The following is a 23,789-nucleotide window of genomic DNA, read 5'->3' as shown; positions in this document are numbered from 1 at the left end:
TATGATTATATGGGTATTGCTAAACTAACACATTTAGTGTACGTCAGTAAGTAAGTTAAAATTTTCGCAATCCTACCCTTTAAATATGGACAAACGGAAAAGAATCAATCTAAAAATCAATCAAAAACTAAATATTATACAAAAATTGGAGTCTGAAACGGCTGTGTCTCATATATGTGATCAATATGGCATAAAAAAGCAAACTGTTTCGGACATCAAAAAAGGCAAAAACAAAATAAATAAATTTGCATTCATGTGTGATGTAGGAGAGAACAGCAATCTCAGAAAACTAATGAAATTGGCTCGTAAAACTTCACTGGAAGAAGCAATCTGAAAATGGTACGGCCAACAACTTTCTAGAGGGGTCCCAGTCCGGGTAGTCGAATTGAAATCTGATGCAATTAAATTAGCAAATCATATGGACATACCATTCAGAGCAAGGGATGGATGGCTCTAGCGCTTTCGCAAAAAGCACGGAATTATGAATAAAAGAATTTACGACAAAGCTTCAACTGCCCCAAAAGAAGAAATAGAACCTTTTAGTTAAAAATTAATAGAACATTATAAGTAACGAAATGCTATTAGAATCTCAGATTTACAATATGTACTGACGAAACTGGTTTGTTATGGCGTACTTTGCCTGAAATCACACAAGCCTCCAAATATGAAAAATCTAATTCTGGAAGAAAAATCAGCAAGAAGAGGATCTCGGCTTTGTGCTAACGCCGATGGATCGCATATATTGACTCCTGTAATGGTTGGCAAATCTCGTAAACCTAGCAACTTAAGCTGTATGTTTTTGTCAAAACATACAACATTGCTTATTCAACAAATGGATCAGGGAATAATTTTGGCAACCAAACGAATATATCGCAGAAAGTTTTTAGAGGATGTAATAGTTGTATTGATCGATGGAAATAATGTAGAAGATACAAGAGGGCAGCGTACCTTGCAAATTACAATTTAAAGTCAACAGTTTTTAATTTTGCTGCAGCATGGGAGGAGGTGAAAGAGCAAACAATGAAACATGGTTGGAAGGATTTGCTTGATGGCCTAGATGCATACACAGATTTAGAAGGGTTAGAAGTTACTGATTTCTGTAGGACAATACATAATAATGCCGGAGAACATATAGCTGAGGAAGGTATAACACCATGACTGAAAGTGAAATAGCAGATGAAGTTATGAACCTAAAAAATAAGGATAGAAGTGATGATACCGAAGAAGGTGACAAAATAAGACTACTAAAAATGAAGTTATCAGAGGTAAGAGGTATTCATCAGATAAAGAACTTCAACCGTGTTCTACGCATTTTCGTAATTTTAGAGAGTTGATCAAAAAAAAAACAACAAACATCGTAAGTGCAAACGAAACCTGGTTTCTTTTTCAAAACTGGATTACCGACAGCAAGCGCGTCGATATCAACAGCAACGTCACTTCACGACGAATATCCGAATTCAATTAAATAGAATTTTGTTTGTATTTTCAATTTTTTATTTACATCTAAATACGTACAAATAAATAAATACTAAATAAGTAAAAAAAAAAAAGTTTTTTCGATTTATTTTAAACATATTTTTATATAACGGACTTTCGGCTTTAACGGACACCCCGTCCCCCCAACTAGTCCGTTATATCGAGGTTTTACTGTACTTTATATAGCAGGAGGAGGGTGAAAGGCGGGTTTCGGAGCTTTATAATCGGAACACACCAACGAACCGTTACCAACTCGCACTGAGGCAGCGTGGTAAGGAACGCCTCACAACCCCTAACATGAGAGACATTCAAACCATAGCCCACATTCTCCTTAGGCCCAATTGGCCCTGAACTGGGTAGCTTTCGGGATCCAGCCAGGAGGGAAGAGACATATAACTGCCGTTCACTATCAAATCAATCCAGACTTTTAGAACTGGAAAAATAAACTGAAAATATAAAATGAACTGTCATAAAATCAGTGAAAGAAAACGGAAATATGAAAAGCTATTGGAATTAGCGTCAGGAAACATATTCTAATACCGAGGAACTTCAGTGTGCAGAACAGGCGGTATTGGATTCCCAAGCAACAATAAATGGAAACGAAAAGTAGTAGAAATAACTAGTATCTCGTATAGAGTAGCTAGCTTAACCTTACAACTATCAAAGAGATACAATATACAAATTATACAAATATACATCCTAACTGACGAAGAAATAGAGGAACTCTACAGTAGCATAACTGAAGCATTAAATAACAATATAAAAATCACTTTAAGTATTTAATTGGTGACTTTAATGACAAAGTGGAAAAAAAACGGCAAGGAACAAGTCTTGGGAAAGTATGGAGTCGGTGAGAACAGAAAATGGACTTGGTTAGCACCAAATGGAACCACTAAGAACGAAATTGACTTCATTTTAACCAACAAGATTGCTACAATAAAAAATGTCGTAATAAATAAATTTCAAACAGGCAGCGATCATAGACTAATCAGAGCAAAAATTGTTCTAGATCTCAAACTAGAAAGAATAAAATTAATCACAAAACCAACAGTAACCGGTATAAATTTTATCAATCTAAAATAAAACTCAGATCATTTCCAAAGGAAAATTAATGAAAGATTGCATGACCAAATCGACAGCTCTCAATTAACGGAAATTATCCTTGATAATGCCAAAGAAATCGGAGGCTCGCAACAACAAAACAAACATAGTAAACTGTCTGATAAAACTAAAATACTGCTAAAACAAAGAAGGAAAATGAAAGTAAGTACCAACATACAGAGAATACAATACACGGAACTTTGTAAGACAATAAGGAAACAGAAATCGAAAACGGAAAACACTATAAGAAAACAAGAACAGCATTGATCATTGGGAAGAAGTAAATCGTTCCTCTAACAAACGAAAACACCAGAATTAAAGACAGAAATGAATTAATACAACTCGTGACTAAATTCTACAACGCACTATACAAAGCCCCTGACACACTTAAAGAAGCAATCAGTAACCAAGGGGATACCAGAAGTCCTTCCGGAAGAAGTAGAATCAGAATAATAAAAAGCGCTAAAGCAGCTAGAATAGATACAGTGGAACTGCTTAAATACGTTGGTAAAAAAACCTGGAAAATCTTAGCAGGCATATTTACGAACTGCTTAAGATCAATATGCATACCAGACCAATGGAATACAGCAAACATAATTCTCATTCATAAGAAAGGTAGCAAAGAGGATATCAAAAACTACAGACCTATATATTCGCAAAGATCATCAACAACAGATTAACAAACGCATTAGACGCTACACAGCCAAGAGAACAAGCTGGCTTCAAAAGTTGATTCAGTACCCTGGATCATATCCATACACTTCGACAATTAATGAGTAGAGCTAAAGAATAGCGCTAGCATTAACCTTCATAGATTCGCGAAGATTTTCGATTCTATATATCCCAAGGCATAAATAGAAGCTTTAGCCAACCAAGGCATTAACAAACCATACTTAGAGACTTTAACAAAAATATACAGACAAGCAAAAGCTAAGGTAAAAATGTATGAAAACACTCCAGAATTTCCCACTACCAGAGGCGTCTGACAAGGAGGCGCAATATCACCAAAGCTCTTCACTACAACTCCAGAAAATATATTCAGCAAAATAAACTGGCAAAACAAAGGCCTATCAATTGATGGATAATACCTCAGCCGTCTAAGATTTGCAGACGCCATCGTTTTGATTGCTCATAATCCTGCATAACTGCAGCTAGCAATGAAGTTGACAGAAACAAAAACCATGTACAACGAGCTAGTGGATATCCAAGATGTAATAATAATAATATTGATGGCAAGGATCTGCGCATAATAACCAGTCTCTATTGGAACCAAAGTGCTGAGATAAAGATGGGCAACTTACACAGTGGGAAGATAGATATTAAAAAGGGTGTACGACAGGGATGCGTCCTCTCGCCGCTCCTGTTCAATATATACTCTGAACAAATCTTCAGAGAAGCACTGGGAGAAGTTTCGGAGGGTATTAAAGTAAACAGAGAGGTAATCAATAATATTAGATATGCTGACGACACAGTTATTATCGCAAATGACTGCAACGAGCTTCAAAGACTCATGCAAAGCATACACACAGCAAGTCAAGAATATGGTTTAGAACTCAATACAACCAAAACTAAATGCATGCTCATCAGCAGAACACAACAACCTCTGATGCAACTGACATTAAACAACCGAAAAATAGAACAAGTGGAGACATACACATACCTTGGAACCACAGTCAACACAAAATGGGACCAGTCAACAGAAATAATATCACGAATTGAAAAAGAGCGAAACGCGTTCAATAATATGAAAAAGTGGTTCACAAGCAAAATCTCAATGGAACTAAAATTAAGACTGGTCAAGTGTTATGTCTTCCCGGTCTTGTTTTATGGAGCAGAGGCATGGACCACAACGGAAGCCACCCTGAAGAAACTAGAATCCTTTGAGCTGTGGATATATCGCCGTATTCTTCGGATATCCTGGACAGACCACATCACTAACGTGGAAGTAATGCAGAGAATAGGCACAAGCAAAGAAATAATCTTTACCGTAAAGAAACGGAAGCTTGAGTACTTCGGACATGTCATGAGGCATACTAAGTACCGGCTGCTACAGTTAATAGTTCAAGGAAGAATCGACAGTAGGAGAGGACCGGGAAGAAGACGACACTCATGGATGCATAACCTGCGACAATTGTTCGGACTAACATCGACCGAACTGTTCAGAGGTGCCGTAAACAAAGTCAAAATAGCCTTGTTAATAGCCAACGTCCGAAACGGATAGGGCAAAGGAAGAAGAAGAATAATAATAAACAACACTGCACTTGAAACAGTAGACGAGTATGTATACCGGGGACAATTAATACATAAATCTGGCTCCTTAATCCCAGAATTCAACAGAAGAATGAAACTGGTTTGGGCATCTTTTGGTAGAAATGAAGCTATATTCAAATCGAAGATGCCACTCCACCTGAAGAAAAAAACATTAGATCAGTGTATACTACCAACCATGACATACGGCTGCGAAACTTGGATATTAAAGAAAGAGATAATAGCGAAACTCAAAGTCAGTCAAAGGTCAATGGAGAGAGATAGAAAAAGAATAGAATGGATCAAACCAAAAACCAAGGTCACTGATGTAATCTACTGAATGAAATCTTTAAAATGACAGTGGGCGGGACATTTAGCGAGAAGAAATGACAATAGATGGTCCACTAGAATTACACTGTGGTATCCAAAATGCTTCAAGAGACGTCCAAATTTAAGATGGGATTATGACATAAGGAAACAAGCCGGTACAACATGGCATATACAAGCGAATATTGTCAATCGTGGGCAGAAATGAAGAACGACTACGTAAGGAATGCTGCACGACGATGACGAAATATATGACGTTTTTTTTGTAGTTTCAGGGATTAATTAAAGTACACATAGTTGAACTATTTTTATTTAACTCACGTCTCAACTCATGTAGCAAAACTTAAACGTAAATTTGATGGACATACCCTAAGACAGGATGACCCGTGGAACAAATTAATTATATATTGGAGACATTTGTCAAAGAAGAAGATCACAACTTAGGGACTGTTGGGACAATACTGGAACCGATATTGATGCAAATATCGCAAAATAATACAACTCTGGAAAAATGAGAGGAACGCCTATGTCCAAAGCTGGAAGTTTGTAGCTGACTAGATAAACCACAGTTTCAGTTTAAAATACGTTTATTTTGACGCTTAAATATTCAAAAATATTGACAATATTATTTAAAGTCATCTACTGTAAAATTTATAATATATGTCTGAATTGTCAATATGAAGGAGACAGATAAAAGTAAATTATTAGAAGAATTTTTTTCTATTTTCTATAGTAACAAAACAAAATAATTTGTATTTTGAGAACGATTTACGAAATGGAAACATATACATATAAAAAATAGTACATGATATTAAAATGCCACAATAAAAGGACCTTCAGAATAATATTTTTACTTTTTCCAGCCGATGGATTTTTTTAGCAAAAATAACTAAAAGCTACTATTTTCTGAATTCGGGAACAAACAAAACTTTTCTCGCTCAAATAATGCTCTATGTCTAAAAAAATCAATATTATACATGATTTATTTGTTCCGTTCTTTTATGGACTAGCCTATCATATCTCCCATGACAATGACGTGTCCACGTGGCTTACAGTACAATTGGATATTTATGAAAAGGTCATTTGACAAAAACTTTTCGGGGCTATAATGAGAACGTATTATAGTAGCGTAGCTATTAATTTACACATAATTGTAACACAACTTTTTTATTTCAGTTCAAATTTGCCGTCCTGTTCTGAAAATAAAAATTGTAAATTGTCATAATAATAACAACAATATTTAGGTTTTATTCTTGAGTTCTGGATCGTTGTATCTTAATTTTTTATTTATTCAAGTTCTTTAGAATATTGGTCTCTTCGAATTGCACACTAACATTGAGTATACCTACATCTTGATAAGACAATTGTCTTTTTGCTCGATGATCTTGATACATCTCTCAAAATATTTAAGGATTGCAAAATACTGTATGTTGCAAAAACTTAACATTAAAAAATGCTAGTGAAAACTGCATTCATCCGATTTGTTTCTTCAATCTATTTTAGATTTTTTAGGTTGTATCAAAAACAAATTAATAAAAATTAAAGTGAATTGTAATTAAGTAAATATACAGTGGGTGATCAAATTATTATGATCACTTCAAAAAACTTTGTATTTTGCTGTTTAATAAAGAATAAAACTGCATATAAGCGTCTAATGATGTGAATATAATATAAAAATAGATCATAAACACGTTCTTTTACAAAATTTTAAAATATTTTTTTCTTTGACCTTAAATAACAGATTTTTTTTTTATTTTGTGTGACCTCCTTTAGCTTGGATGACAGCTTTGATCCTCCTTGGCATGCTTTGAATGTTTCTCAGGCAGTCTTCTTTTATTTTATCGTTTCTGTGCCAGGTGGCAATGGGTCTCTCAATTAACTGCTGCTTATTTGTGACAGTTCCCTGGGCAATCCCCCTCTTCATAAGCTCCCATAGATTTTCGATCGGATTGAGGTCTGGGGAATTACCTGGCCACTTCAGTACTTTAATTTTCTTTTTTTCTAGGTACGATGTTACTCTTTTTGCCTTATGGCACGGTGCTGAATCGTGCATAAAGGTAAAATCCTCCGATTCGCCAAACCAGTCTTTTATTTGCGCCATGAGCTTTCTTTCCACAACTTTAATATACTGATGTTGATTTATCATTTCATTTACAATGTTCAGCCTCCCTGTGCCCTTACTGCTGATTACAGACCATACCATGATCTTGAGAGGAAGCTTTACTCGCTCCACTATGGTTTTTTTGCAGGGCGACATGATTTGAAACCTTGCTCAGCAAGCCTTCTGCGGACTGTTATGTCAGAAACTGGCATCTCAGCTTAACAAATAAGTCCCGTAAGGATTCTTCTTGGCTTCTTTCTATTGTTTACGAAGATATCCCTCATTTTTCTTTCGTCTCTGGGTGTAGTGACACGCTTTTTTTAGGCACGCTGGTGAGTCAGGGGTTTGTTGGTATCAATTTTTTTCTTGATATTGCTCACTGTTGCTTACGCTACTTGGCATTGTTAAGCTATCTGACGTTGGGAAAGCTTTGTATTCAATAAAAGTGTCTTTATCTCCACCATTTTACACACAGGGACGTCTTTAGCCTTACCCATTATGATTTCCTTCTCAAAAATCGAAATGTTTTGAAAATGTCTTTAACATTAAAACTGATAGTTTTTTTTTTCACTCACAATCACCACTAATACATTAATAAAACATACTACAAAGATAAAACGATACTAATCTTTCAAAAACAATACAAAAACATACAAATTCAGTTCACAGTTCAAATTCAGTAAACTCCAAGCGCAAATTCACAACAATATGTATGTTGTCTCGTAATTTGACACAAACGACAGTTCTAGAGCTGTAAACGTCAAAAAAGGAATGTTATTATTGACAAAATATATATTGGCATACCTTAATCACATGGCAGCATATGATTTTATTATAAAATTTTTGAAAAAATTTGAAAATCTTAAACTTTTGTGACTGATCATAATAATTTGATCACCCACTGTAATTGATAGCTATTGGTATACACTATATTTTGTTTTCAAATGAGGATTTGGAAGCATTATACTAACGGAACTGTGTTAGTTTATAGAAAGCGTGAACTAAAATTATTACGGCACTTTTTTTATCGCATTTTTTACTTTTTTTTTACTCCAAATATAAACGATTATTTTATGCTTCGAAATTGGTGAAAGAAAGAATACATTAAAAATAAAAACTAAAAATTTGACTTCATTTATGTTGTTTTCCTCGGAAGATATTAGAAAAATTAACCTTTATAATCAACTTGGAATAAAAATAAAGGCGATTATTTAAATAATACTTTTATTTTTAAATTCGCACTTAAAAGTTAAATAATTGTTATAATGTACATCGAGTTAAATAATCGATGCAAAATCATAATCGTAAAAATACTTATATAATCTCTCACCACAAAATATTTTTAAACATCTAGGATCATCGTTATATAAATTTAAGTGGGCAAAAGTAACAAATAATCTAATTACTCTATTTTGTTATCTTATATTCCAACTTATCATTAAATATGCTATCATAGGCAGGACATTGTGGTTTTAGAACTGATTATCATTTTAACATTCTACCCAGGCTGCTTCGGATCTTAATTACTATTTTAATCTTAGTTTTTATAAATAGGTGTAGAAAATAACTTAAATAGAAAAAAAATTATTTCCTCTATTTTTATTATTTGAAAATTCTTTCTATTGACAAATCAAAACATATGTTGTCAATTTTCATATAATGAAAAAGTTATCTCTTGGGCATCCTAGTAAAAACTTTACTAAAAATATTTCTACTTATCAAAAATGTATGTACTTATTTATTTATATATTTTATATGAATTTTGATTCTTACATAATTATATCGCCTGCATAAACTTTGTTAACAATCTATACCACCTGCGAATATTGCGTGTTTAAAATAAAATTAAAAAAAAAAGAACTAGCTTCCTTCTGTAGTTGAGATCAGGGGAACAGGTCAGAAACTTTTCTAAAAATAAAATGAAAAGAACCTAATAATAGCGTTTGTTTTGATTGCGGTAGGTATCATTTTTCGTAATCGATTTGTAATCTCTTGTTTTTCACTTTCTTGACACATTCTTTACAAGATTTCTTGGATATTTATGTGAAATTTTCTATTTTAATTCTTCAATAAAAAATAATTAGATATACAGGTTGTCCAGCAACTCTCCTGACAAACGAAGACCGGAGATTCCTCAGATAATTTTAAGACAATTTAACCCATTTTACTTAGTCCGAAAATGCTTCATAATGGAGCTAGAGCTCTTTGAAGATGGTGCCTTGTAATTTTAAATACCTCCAGAACGCTTCTTTTTAGAAAACCGAAAACTAGTACGATTATTTATCCATCCAGAATTAAATCGATTCCATCAATTGTGAATTTCTAGTACTGGTCATAGGCAACCGTTTTGGTTAGATCAATGGTTATTTTAATACATAACTTTTTTGTCTTTAACTTTTAAGTATTCGTTATACTAGATTATTAAATTTTGAGATATTCTAGTACTAAGAGGTAGAGTACCTTTAAGTCGGTAGGATACACAATTTTTTAGAAAAATCGATTTGAAATTTTTCGTTTTTTCGTCATGAAAGTTAAATTAATAGATACCTTAATTAATTGTATAAATTATCTTTCGTTTCAATAAATGCAGCACACAGTTCGTAAAAAAAGTTTAGGAAACGAAGCAAAAAATCAAATTAAAAGAAAATTTTATTTAAAGGGTTTTAAAAACAAAGTATTTATTACGATGGAACGAAATTAACACAAAAGAAAAACGTATCAAAGGTAGACAGCTACAAAAGATGTTCGATATGATGACCATTGATCTTTATGCATACATTTGCCCTTTTGCTTAGAGAACGCTGAATTCTTGTCAAAATTCCAAAATTGTTTCTAAATTCGTTGAAAGCATCTTCTATCCTTAGCCAGAATTTTGCACGATTTTGTATCGAACCGCAATAAACAAATGCTTTTATGTATCCCCAAACACAATAATCGCAAGGATTAAAATCTGGCGACCTTGCTGGCCAAGAAACTGGACCGCCTCTGCCAATCAACTGGTCTTCGTAGTTATTATCAAGAAAGTCTCGTACATTCCTGCTAAAGTGGGTCGGACAGCCGTCATCTAGAAACCATAAATTTTGCCGAATATTTAAAAGGCACATCATCTAATAAATCAGGTAAAACATTTTGCAGGAAATGTAAGTAATCAGCACCATTTAAACGAGCAGGCAATTCCCCAGGTCCGAGTAGATAATCGTTAACTACTTCTATTCAGACGTTTATGCTAAACCTAAGCTGATGCTTAAATTCTTTAACAACGTGGGGATTGTCATCAACATACGAATTATATTGTGCATTATGCACATTAAAAATTCCATTTTTTGTGAATGTAGCTTTGTCGCAAAACAAAATGTACCTGAAAAAATTATTATTTTGATTTTTCTGATTTTGTAACCATCTAGCGAATTCTTCACGAGCAGGAAAATCTCCTGCTAAAAAACTTGATAAATTTCGCAAATCAACCAGAATTTGACAATGAAAAACGTAGGTTATTCTTCTATTGACAGGTCAAAGTCAACTAGTGCAAAAAATATTAATTTAACTTTCATGACTAGAAAACGAAAAATTTTAAAATCGATTTTTCTGGACAACGGTGCATCCTATCGACTTAGAGTAAAAGTACGTTTTAGTACTAGAATATTTGAAAAATTAATAATCTAGTATTACGAATGCTTAAAAGGTAAAGACAAAAAAGTTATGGGTTAAAATAAGCGTTGACCTACCCAAAACGGACGCCTATGATCGGTACTAGAAATTAGCAATTTATGAAATCGATTTAACTCTAGAGGTTAAATAATCGTACCAGTTTTCGTTTTTCTAAATAGAAGCGTTCTGAGGTATTTAAAAAAAACTAATTACAAGGCGCCATCTTCAAAGAGCTCTAGCTCCCTTAGGAAGCATTTTCGGACTAAGTAAATTGGGTTAAATTGTCTTAAAATTGTCTGAGGAATCTCCGGTCTTCGTTTGTCAGGAGAGTTTCTGGACACCCTGTATACTATTTCCCTGTTCATTATTCATTATTGACCCAACTTATTTTTAAAATTCTTCTATAAGCCCACATCTCAAACGCTTCTATTCTGTTACTTATATCCTTTTTTAGCGTCCAACAATTTTTTCATATAATAACACAGAAAATACAGAACGCCTCAGTATTCGTACTTTGAGTTGCAGACTCAGATGTCAGTTTCTATAAAGTACCTACTTTTCTAATTATATTGAATGTTGATCGGGCTTTTCCTGTACGTGTCCGAAATTCTTGAGAAGGCTAGAACCCACGCAGGGTTGTATAGCCAGAATGATGATAATGACTCCTGCCGGATCTTGATGACCGAAAATCATGATTATTCACTTGTTTTAACCATCTTGTACTAGCCATAATGGTTAAGAATCATTAAGGATCTTTAATGTAGTGCTTTTCCCTTGCCTCCTACATCCTTATGCCATTGATCTATTTTTTTGGTTCATCCGCCTTTAGGGTAAGTTTCCCAACCCCAGGAAAAAAGAGTGCTCTACCACTTAATAACTCATCCGCCAGAAGTCGTCTGTCAGTAAGTGTAATATTGTTTAGGCAGGCTTAGATGGACGATAAGGCAAGGAGATAGAACACACTGCAGAAATGTCAAGGCTCCATAAAGTTCTCTCCAAGATAAGTATACTCTCACTCCAAAAGGCCATAAGTGAATACACTCAGAATATTGAAGGTGAAGACAAATTTTCAAAATGCACTTTCCAGAGTCTGAATCAAAACTGATACCGCTAGATACTTGGAAGTACACTGAGACTGGAAACCATATCGTATGGTTCTAGGAAAAACTGGGGCAAAAAAATGGTAGAGAGATAGAATGAAACAGGATCGGGCCTGCAGTTCCAGAATGGACTTCAAATTCAGGGCTTAACATAATCCTCTAGAAGTAAAAAATCATGAAATTTATCAGAATTTAGAGGGATTAGGTCCTCTAGGCATAAATGGTACAAATCTAAATCTGATGAGTGAAATAAAGTATCTAGGGGTAATATTAGATACAAGGCTTGCTTGGAACCAGATAGAACGAATAACCAAGAGAGTGGTGATTACGTTAATGTTAGCCAGACGCGCTCTAAGTAAAATGTTTGGTTTTCAGCGATTTTCAGTGTAGGAATGTCAAGAATACTAGACAGACTGTCGGAACATAACAGTATCACACGGATTCCAGGTCCTCGAGGAGTACACTCCAGTAAAAGAGTGTAGAGTAGACTTTGTTAGTTTTCCAAGGGCTGGTTCAATAATTAAATCAATAACCACAACTTAGTACACTATAATACTTTATTACTGACAGTACAGTATCACTAAACAATTTAAAGTTTGTTTAGCAGTAAATGGTTGACTTCAATATTAGTACCGACTATAAACATCCTGAGTTAACCGATAATAGTATAAAAGGTCCGGTTTCATGTAAAATTTAAATATGTTTCCTGGTAAAATTTGTCAATCTTCATTTCTTAATGTTGATTTAATTGCGTTCAATCCAAACTCATTATAATTTCATTAATACCGATAAGGCTTATATTGACGAAACTGTACTGATAACGAGGGTTTTTCGAATTCGATGGTAGTGCGCGACGCGTTTGCTAATCACCTTTTAAGTGGTTTTCAGGTATTTATATAATAAGTTTATGGAACTGAACACCAACCAGTATTTAAATACGAGGTCTTGATAAAATGTGTTTGTCTTTTTTTATCACGGGAAGGGTTAAGTAGTATTACTCATTTTATTCATTACCTTTTCTATCATTCTGTGGCGTCCGTGGATAATAATAATGGGGCTTCTTCTAGTGTTCCGGTAAAGAAGAAACATTTAGCTGTAGATGCAAAGCAAATTGTAAAGACTATATACATTACCTTACTTAAAAGAGGACTTGACACAACTTCCGCTACGAGTGAAATATACGATTTGACGAAAATACCTCGGACCACAGTAAAAAGAATTACATCAAATCCAGTATTATTTTATGTCTAATCCCATAGAACCCATAGATCCCATAGAACATATGTGGCACGAATTGAAGTCTAACGTGAGGTCACAAAATATTTCTCCAACGTTAAGTAGTACTGTTGTAAAGTTAATAAGAAAATGTGTCAATGATATTCTTCCAAGTAGTTGGAGAAATTCAATCCGACACGTAATAAGTAAAGAAAATTCATATGTTCATGTAGATCATAATATAATTGAACCGATCATAATTAATTTACATGAGGATAGCCATATCGAAACAGAACTATTTGTGGAGTGATACTGTCATCAAATCTACAAATGTTACGATTAAAAAAAACGGTTATTTTCAGAACCACAAATTATTATTAATGTTTGGTTTTCTATAATCTTAGCAATTAAAATAGATTTAATTTATTTTAAAACTCATTTGAAAACATTAATTTCGGGTATAAAAGGCAAAGCAATATATTTTACATCCGTTTTTTGTCTTTGTCGTCGTAATTATTGTAAATTTTGTGGACCCTTTGCTTTATTATAGGAGTACCGTCTAGTCAGTGTTAATTATCAAAAGACCAACTTTATCAAAATACCAACTCTGTCTACCTCGTTTGCTTATCGCTCCGGATCGGCCTTAACAATGGGCCCAGTCAGATAAATTTAATAATATTTACGACCGCACTAATTGAAGCCAACCATTTTTTGTTAAACAAACTTTACTTAATTCTACGAGGCCGGTAATACCACAATTTAGCGAGCCGAAACAATACGAGAGCGTCTCTACGAAAGCGAGGTACTATCCCATCACTATCCCATCTTCTCCACTCTCAACCCATGTGACGTTGACTAACTGACAAAAATGTTCCCCTCAAGACGAAGCGGGATTAAGTACCTACATTTGAATAGGTGAACTATCCCATCACTATCCCATCTTCTCCACTCTCAACCCATGTGACGTTGACTAACTGACAAAAATGTTCCCCTCAAGACGAAGCGGGGTTAAGTACCTGCATTTGAATAGGTGAATTATCAAAAGACGAAAACTTTAGTACTTAGGACATGTGATGAGAGGGCAAAAATACGCATTATTACAACTTATTACGCAAGGCAAAATCCGAGGAAAGCGAAATGTGGGAAGACGGAGAATATCCTGGCTTAAGAACTTAAGGGAATGGTTTGAATTCAGTAGTGCAGAACTTTTTAGAGCGGCAGTCAACAGAGTCCGCATAGCCATGATGATTTCCAACCTTCGATAGAAGATGGAACTTAAAGAAGAAGTTTGAACAGCTAAGAAATGCGAGAGAAATATAACAATATTAAGGTTACATGGATTTAAATTCCATTAATGGTAGTTGGCAAAAAATGTATTTCGATTAAAAATATTTTAACTGTTGTAGTTTACAACAATATACAATAAGTCAATTGGCTATATTACGACCGGCTATATTACAGACTGCTATCGAAACAAAAAATCGAGCAACTCCTTTAAGCAGAGTCGAAATCGATGGTTCATACTGTCACCCATTCCGATGTATTCGTTTATCGCTAGGACACTATCTATACTCGGACGTCCAATAATTGTCCTATGGCATTTTAATCACGTGAAGTAAAGAAATAGATTGCATAATAAAATTTACTGAATATGATCAGGGTGTCTACAAACTGTTATTGAACGTACGCGAATAGTGTTTTCAAACATACCTATTGTGATTAATTTTTCTTTTTTGATTTTATCATAGACACTTAATTAAATGACTTAAAATTAAATAGTACCTAGTACTAGTTAGTAGTACGTCAGAAGTTTGATTAGCGAAATCTACGAAAAAATTGTAATGTGCCGCCAGTTTCCATTTAGGGTTACAAATATAATATGGTTACAAATATAAATATAATTTAAAATTTCAAATGACTACATGTTTATTGATATACTTTCTTTGTTTTAGGCTGAATGTTGCGGTGTTAGAGGTCCTTCTGACTGGAAAACTATAACAAAAAGTGATGTACTGCCACATACTTGCTGTCCTCACACCCAAGATAATGACTCATGCACAATTAATTCTGAGCATGTTTACCAAGCCTCCTGTTTAACAAATTTGAAAGAGATTTTCGTCAAATACGGCATTATTATTGGAGGAGTCGGACTGGGAATAGCAGCCTTGCAGGTAAGTCGTTTATTTGAGATACTTACTTACTTTGCGTATCCGGGCCACTTTTTAAATTTTATACTGCCGATACTCCGCAACTTGGGTTGCCTTTTCATTGGCTGTATTAAGTCAAGTAGAGTACATTCTTGTCTCAAGTAAGTACAAACCAATAGGTGCCGAGCGTTCTGTATTTCGCCCCAGTTACATCTGTCATGTTCTGAAAACCGCCCACCTCTTTAAATTTAACCTGCATCATGAGGTGACACGTAACCTGCTCTTCTTTAGGATCTAGGGCAGCAACGGACAAAGTTTCCCTCCAAAGCTAACCGCAACGCTGTTCAGATCTCTTCTTCTTCTTTTTTGTACATATCTCTGTCTGTTTTCAATGTGTCTCCAGTGAGTTGGCGTTCGATCGTTTTCGTGCTCTTCCTATTGATCGTCTTCCTATTGGAGAAATTGTAAATTGTAAATTCTGCATTTCATTTCTTTCTCGGTATGTTATCTCCCCATATTGTTTCATTCAGGCAAACTGTGGCTATGTTTGCTCTATTCACTTAATCTTCCATTTCTGTTTCGAGATTTCCGTAGCTAGATAGTGTGATGCCTAGATATTTAAACTCCATCAATTGTTCTATTATATGACCCTCCAATCTATCCCTCTATTCTATCGTATCTAATTTACATCTTAGTAGTTTTTCTGTTATAACCATGCATTTTGTCTTTCTTGGTGAAATTAACCTGTTGAATTTTCTGGCATTTATATTAAATTGGTGCAGCATACTTTGTAAATCATCTTCACTTTAAGATATTAATATTGCGTTATCTGGATATCAGATTATTTATTAAGTTTTCTTCTCTCATTTGGTATCCTGTTCTAGTTCTTAAATTTCTATTATTTCATCCATGACTAGGTTAAACAATAGAGGGCTCAGAGAATCCCCCTGTCTTATCCCATTGCCAGCTTCAATTGGGTCAATTTGGGTTTTTCTTCTATTTTTACTTTAGTTGTGTTGTTCTTGTAGATATTTTACGTAGAACGTCCTTTAACTTGACCCTGTCAAATGCCTTAAGGTGCACGAAACATACATATGCCGGTTTGTTGTATTCTAATGATTTATCTCGCACCTCATTATAAATATAGCGTTCATACATCTCTTTTCTTTTTGCTGTCTTCTGAAGTTGTGAATTCATTAAACTTTTGCGAGAATTCAATCTCGTCGGATGCCTTGTTTGGCCAAACCTAGGATTTCTTCTCCTAGAAAACCTTCTCCTTTTCAATTGCAGGAACTATGGTTCTTCTATTAAAACTGGAGGTGAGTTCTCCTTTATAGAGAAACGCAAAGCCAGGGCTGAGGTCCTTATCACAATTGGCTGAGCTGCTTAACTGTTCCAGATTAAATTTTCTATCTTGGCTTTTAAACGTAAGAGCTCGATCCAGTCTTACCCCAAGATATTTCGGTTCTTTACATTGACCTAATAGCTTACCTCTCGATGTTGTATTCAAAGTTTTCTTAGCATGCTGGTTGTTTAGTTAGGTGGTACGCGCACACGGGTTTTTGAAGGGTTAGGTTTTAGATAGTAATGGTTATAGTACTCTGTGTTAGTTCTTCTAGTGCAGGCGACAATTTCTTTTCTATGTCGTCGAAACACTTTCCCTTGACAGAGATACCATATCATCAGCACAGATAAAGCCTCCCGGTTAGAAAAATAAAATTTGTGTCAGCGTGCAATGCAAAGTCAAATTCTATCCCGACTGGACTATTATTGTGAACGAAGTTGTTTGAATTAATTAAATTGAAAATGAATAATTTCAGTTTTTCTGCAAAGGCAGAGTAACGACTTAAAATTAAATTTAACAATAAACCGAATTTTAGAAGCTGCTAATGCATTTCGACACACATTTGCTTTTTCAAAATATTTGGTATTTATTGTTGAAAAGAGATGTAAAGCCTGTATAAAGGAAAGGGGAGGTCACTTTGAACACTTCTTAAATTAAATTAATATATTTTCTCTTTCAAATTGAAAGTTACTAATAAACTTAATATTTGTAAAAATGTAATATTGCATTTAAAAAAGTGGCTGTATCTTATAAATTAATGATTTTACAAACAAAAAAAGTTGTAAAATAGGTATTTCATTCCAGTGACGTCCCGTTTTTAATCCAATATTATACTACAAAAAAATTTTGGGAACGAGGGAAGGTTTGGAGCCTCCTCCTAAAATCTAGAAAAATCGAGGTTATCTTGGTTAACTTCTGGTCATAATTTTTTTTTCAAAAAGTTGTTGAAATTAGAAATTCTCATTATTTAAAAAGTTATAAGGAAACAATTATATGACAATATTTACCGTGTTACTTAAAAGATCGAGACTCACATTTTTCTTTTCCTTGCAACAAAAGATCGATTTATTTCGATCCATAACATTGCATGCAAAATAAATTCGCAGAAAAAAATTATTTTCGCATCAAAGAAGATTTTTGCCCCTCTTATAAATTATGACAACTGATTAACTGAACAAATATTTATACATTTTTTGTATGTTTCAGCTGATTGGAATAATATTTGCCTGCTGCTTAGCTCGTTCCATACGCAAAGAATATGAAACTGTGTAAATATAAAAATTAATGTACACCATTATAACATAGCATTTTACCCAATCTATATAGTATTCTGTCCACTGTTTTCTATTTCCTTTTAGTTTATACTAATAATTGTATTGTATTTTTTCGATGTCCATGTTATTTGTCATAATGTCTTTGATATTAGTTGATAATAATAGTTGTCATAATATGATTTTCACTAATATCGAAGATATTTATTTTTATATTATTTGCCAATTTCTAGGAGCTAAGGATTTTTTGCATTTTACAATTAAAGCCAAAGTGTGTCTGAACAAATTAACTCACAAGAAAATCTCACAAGTCTGATTTTAACTTGAATATAGTACAATTTTTAGTAGAAAAATGCGTGTCCCAAAAAAATATGATTAATTATTTGTTAATGGTATATTAATGTCTTTTTATTTTGCATATAGAACTAGAATAAAATAGTATAGATCTTCTAATCATATTTCGAAATATTCTCCAGTAATTGCATTTTTGAGGGCATCAACTGCATCTTTTGACAACTGGAATCCGTAGTCCGGCCTTGATTTTCGGAAAAGTAATAAAATAGTTGGGTATTAAGACAGGACTGTGGAAAGATCCGAAAGACGGTCTATCAATTCCACCTTTTGGTATATTAGAACTTCGACTGTCCTCCCAACTGTATACACACTTGCATTGTCCTAAGTTTAGGATGATTCATTGTTTAGGATTGATTTTCCAAAACTCAGCGATGACTTGCGCCATATAAATGGTTGAAATACAAGTATCGCGACTATCTTTTTGGAGATACATAATGGATGACCTTTGTCGACTTTTCTTCACCTTGAAGCATCCAAATACATGACTGACGTTTACTTTCTGGTTTTTATGAGTAAATCCAATTTGTATTTCTCGAGTTTCCTGTGTTTAAGCGGTGTAGGGTTTTTTTACAACAATTCACCGCAGCTGATTTGTTTTCTTTGGTTACCCGACGTATCCAACTAAAAATTATTTTTTTTTACAATTTTCCTTGCAAATATTTTTGTCTATGTTCCAGTATGCAAAAGCTAAAAGACACGCCTCGCATAACGATTATTTGAAATGAAAAAATAATTTGTAAGATAAGTAAAGCGATTATAGGTGAAAGCAGTATGTAGTCGGAAAGTTTGTATTTTTCTTCTTCTATAAATGAATTGTAAAAACGCACTCAGTATTATTAAGTAATAAGTTTTATCGTTTCATTTGATATTCATTCCTTACCATTGAAATTGGAGTTGCTGCTACCGAAACTGCACTTAAATAAATAAATACCACTTAAAATGTTTTATGTGTTGTAAATATTATTTTTCATTTTAATCAAACACAAAAATATAAAACTGCTTATTCCTTATCGTATGTATCTCAATAAATTTATGCAATGCGGTGTCCTATTATTACGGACTTTAAACTGAATACTAATTGGCACTTTACAAAAACTTCGTTCCTGGGAGACATGGAATCCTTCTGATCAAACCTACTGCCTCATATGTACACAAGAAATATTTTTTTTTATAGAAATAATATTTACTGCATAATATGAAAATTAAAAAACTGATTTTGTATTTGAGTGCGGAAAACATTTTCAAAATAACCTTGTTAAAATAGATATTTTGAAAATGGCTTCCAATCTAATTGTGTGGTATATTATTTCCATATAAGACGGTAAAACTGAAATGTGACATATTAATGGCTTTGGTACAGTTACAGTAGTATCTAAATAAAAGCTTAGTGAAATTTGTTTTAACCCTTTATCCCTTAATTCAAAACTTTAAATCATAAATGGAAATACTGATATGTTTAGTGCATAAAAAACTTTAATAAAGGTGGAGAAAAGATATGTTTTCGAACTCGAAAAAATATCGAAAAATTAAAATTAACACAAATCATTTAAATTAACGATCACGTGTTGAATTTTTATTCAAATACGTAGTTTCACCCAAAAGTCTTCGTTCATAACTCCTTCTTCTTTTGGCATCATAACCCTTGATGGGTCTTTGCCTGTCTGGCTATGTCCTTCCATTCAGGTCTCTCTTGGGACCTTCTCCTCCATTGTCTTATATTCATGGTTTTCAGGTAGTCTTCCACGTCATCCAAGCATCTCGTCCTGGGCCTTCCTACCGACTTCCACTGTAACATCTTCCTTGTCGTTTTCGTGTCTTCTTGTCGCTGAATATGTCCCAGCCATGACAGTCTGACTTTTCACAAATCTTTCAATGTCATACCCTTCATTCAGTTCATTAACCTAATCGTTTCTCCTGATTCTCCATGTGTCGTCTTTCTCTTGCACCGGGCCATATACTTTTCTCAGTATCATTCTCTCGAATGTCCTGAGTTGGGCTTCCTTTTTCGTCATTACCCAGGTTTCACAACCATAGGTTACTACGGGTCTAATCAAAGTTCTGTAGATAGTCATTTTGGGTCTTATGTCAAATATTTTCGATGTCATCAATCTTTTATTAGCATAATATGTACGATTTCCACTGGAAATACGTCCATTAATTGCGCTACTTATGGAATTCTTCTGATTGGTTTCTGTGCCCAGATGTGTATTCGGTCATAACTCCGCAATGCTTTATTCTTCTTCATCCAGCTCGTGGCATCATTCGAAGTAATCCCTACCGAAATCTTTCATCAGGTGCTGTGTATCATTGAAAGATCCCTGCGGCATGCTGCCTTTTTATTCGTTAATATTCATTAAATCCTAACGCATGAAACGTCGCACCGTCTATGGGGATGTTCATTTTAAATGACAGTAGCAGATCGTATTCTTCGCATCCGTATGTAATATCCAGGGATGTGCCAGATGATAGGATTTAACGAATACAATGCATCAAGATAATTGAAGCAGTTCTGAAATTCACTTTTTGTAATGGCCTTGAATTCTATCATAATATTCTTCAATTGGGCAATCATTATTTTGCCAAAAACTGTTGTTTGCATCGCCGTTGTTTTCTGCGATAACAAAATACAACGAACGCTAAAAAGACAATGTAAACAAAAGCATGCTACTAAACAAGACACTCCCCACTGCTAACTGCGATATACAGCACTTTCATGAAGAGTTAGTATAGTTTTGGGATGACCCCATATAGTGATTAAAGAGAATTCTAGGAAAAGGGTTGAAATCGATTTTGCCACTTTTATTGTTACCACACAAGTTTAACATATATTAAAATTATTATTTTACATACTCCATGGAGGATAATTTAAGCTTTGTAATTTTTGGGACATAGTATTAAACATTGTTCGTTCGTCACTAATTTTCGTGTTATTCACAGACTGATTTGTTAGATTATCACTGTTGTTTTTTAAATGATATTTTTATTTATTTGTTAATATCACGAATATAACTAGCTGGTAAGTTTTTTAAGTTTCTAAAATACCTGAAATTGTTCAGGCTCTGTATACGGTGTGTTCAAAATATACAAGAATAAGACTTCGCTCAAAATGAGGCAAAATGTTTCGTTCTTTTCGATATATTGTCTTAAATGTTGCCAAGTGATTTATAATTGAAGATATTACCATTTAAGTAAAAGTCAGGTAAAAAGCAGAAACTTTGCTATGTATTTATTTTTTCAAATATAATGGTGTATTTATCATATTTGTATTTATTAGACATTAATTAATTTGGTCGGACGATATAAAACTTTTAATTAAAATGTTAATTGACAGAACAATGGTTATTGAAATCCAAGCATAAACAATTCAAGACAATATACTATTTGCACGAAAAGTTCTTGATTTAAGGCAACTTTCCGCCATTATTTAAGTTTTTTTATTGTGACACTTTATTCGAAAGTAGTATTCGGTTTATTTTGAACACACTTTATTTATTATTGTATTTCAAGCGCCAAAACTATATTAACGTTTGACATAAGGGAGTCAATAAATTTTTATACATGAGGAAATAATTATTTTTTAAAATTGTTTACCCAAGATTTTTACTCGATATAACATAAAACATAGCTGATTAGCTAAGATTTATTCAGTAACTTTTTGAAAAATCGATTATTAATCCTAATGTATTGGTAGGAAACATATTAATATTTCATTCAGTGTTATTCAGAAGTCAAATTTTTAGTATGTATTGAATCGATAAAAATATTTAATTCATAGAACGTGGTTTTATAATTCATGTAGAATGAATAATTTTTGTAGTAAATAGTTTATTTAAAGATCGACAAAATTATTAAATAAATGTAAGTATTAGATATAAGACAGATAAAATGTTTTTCTTATTAAAATAAATGCAGTTCAAGTAATAACAAATATTACAACTTTTGTATCCGTAAAACCTTTTCTGTGGAACACATTTTCTCATGGAATTCAAAATTTTTAATCTTGTCCAAGAATGAAGCTGAGTGTCATAACAATTTCGTATGGATATGGTTTGTATGCAAGTATGGAACTGTGTTGTTCAAATTCTGCTTATAGTACAGTATTAGACATTAAGATAAGCTTTATAATTACTCATCACAATAAAACTAATATCTATCAAAAGAGAAGCACTAATAAACTCTATCTAAAAACAAATCAACTTCTAGAAAAGAGAACTTATAAAAGTAGGGGAAACGAACACAATTCAGTATACAGAAATAATTAACGTAACACCAGACTAGTTCACTAAGGTTTCTCCTAGTGGACTAGGGAAAATATTATTGAAAAGAACAGAGGGTTGAGTTTGTTAAAATAAGAACGACAGTGATAAAAAATTGTAAGACTAAAATACGAATAACATAAAAATAATATAGAAAATAGAGAAGGAATACTAAAACTCACAGACAATTTTTATAGGCAACTCTATAAAAAAAGCAAGAGACCTATGTAGAAAATAGAAAAATAATAATAATTGTCAACTCTGATGAAATACCTGGCATTCAAATAGAAGAAATCGATTTTGCACTCCAACAAATAAAAAGCCCAAAATGAAATTCCTGCAGTTAACTGTATACTATGAATCACAAAAGTTTTATTTAAAAATCCTTTATAAAAGGTATATAATTAAAAAGACCTTTTCGGGCTACATCACTGAACTTTTTCCGACTAAAAAGCCCATTATCAGCGTATCAGTGTATTACCTGTATACATGATTCAAGCCACCAAATATCTGAGTAAAAACCCTTAAAAAGTTACAAAATTTGTTGTTTGTTACATTGTCATCTAGATAGCAATTGCCATCTAGAACCTATTCAGACAAGGTCTACAATGTGTACCTGGTAATAATACACTGATGATGGGCTTTTTAGTCCGAAAACGTTCTGTAATGTAGCCCGAAAGGGTATTTTCAATTATATACCTTTTATAAAGAATTTTTAAATAAAAAACAAAGCTGTAGACGATGGTGAGGTTTTTTTTACTGAGATAACGAAGTGTTAAATCTATTTAAGATATGCCTAATATAAGAAAATATCCTAGACGGTGTATGGGGGGAGGGAAGATTAGGTCGAGCATTGGTCATACTGTATATATGTCTAAAAAAGGTGATCCAGGAGATCTGGAAAATTACCGACCGATAAGTCTCCTATACAAGCTTTTTGTGCGAATAATAACAAATAGACTGGAAAGGAATTTTACAGTACAACAGAACACCTACATACAGTCAAACAAATACATAATACAAAAGACAAATTTTAATGAGTACATTTTTTAAGGTTTTTTGTACAATATTATATACTTTATGGTTCGCCTTTGTACATGTACATAATCATAGCATACATAGCAGGAGAAAGACCTTAATAACCTTAGATTATCTGAAGACGTTATTCTATTCGCGTATGGGGAAACAGAAATTAATATAA

At 33.3% G+C, this 23,789-nt stretch overlaps 1 protein-coding gene across 1 annotated transcript in view; it reads left to right on the top strand.

The window, feature by feature from the left end:
• LOC140434893 (CD63 antigen-like) overlaps window positions 1-22,782 on the top strand; it is a 101,486-nt gene extending 78,704 nt beyond the window's left edge. Inside the window, exons 5-6 of the mRNA XM_072523506.1 lie at window positions 15,168-15,386; window positions 17,914-22,782. Of these exons, the coding sequence (XP_072379607.1) occupies window positions 15,168-15,386; window positions 17,914-17,979 (285 nt within the window). The 3' untranslated portion in view covers window positions 17,980-22,782. The remainder of the gene's footprint in view (window positions 1-15,167; window positions 15,387-17,913) is intronic.
• The last annotated feature ends 1,007 nt before the right edge of the window (window positions 22,783-23,789 follow it).

This window comes from Diabrotica undecimpunctata, chromosome 2, assembly GCF_040954645.1.
Source record: "Diabrotica undecimpunctata isolate CICGRU chromosome 2, icDiaUnde3, whole genome shotgun sequence".
Lineage (NCBI taxonomy): Eukaryota > Metazoa > Arthropoda > Insecta > Coleoptera > Chrysomelidae > Diabrotica > Diabrotica undecimpunctata.
This window is presented reverse-complemented; position numbering and strand designations above follow the sequence as displayed.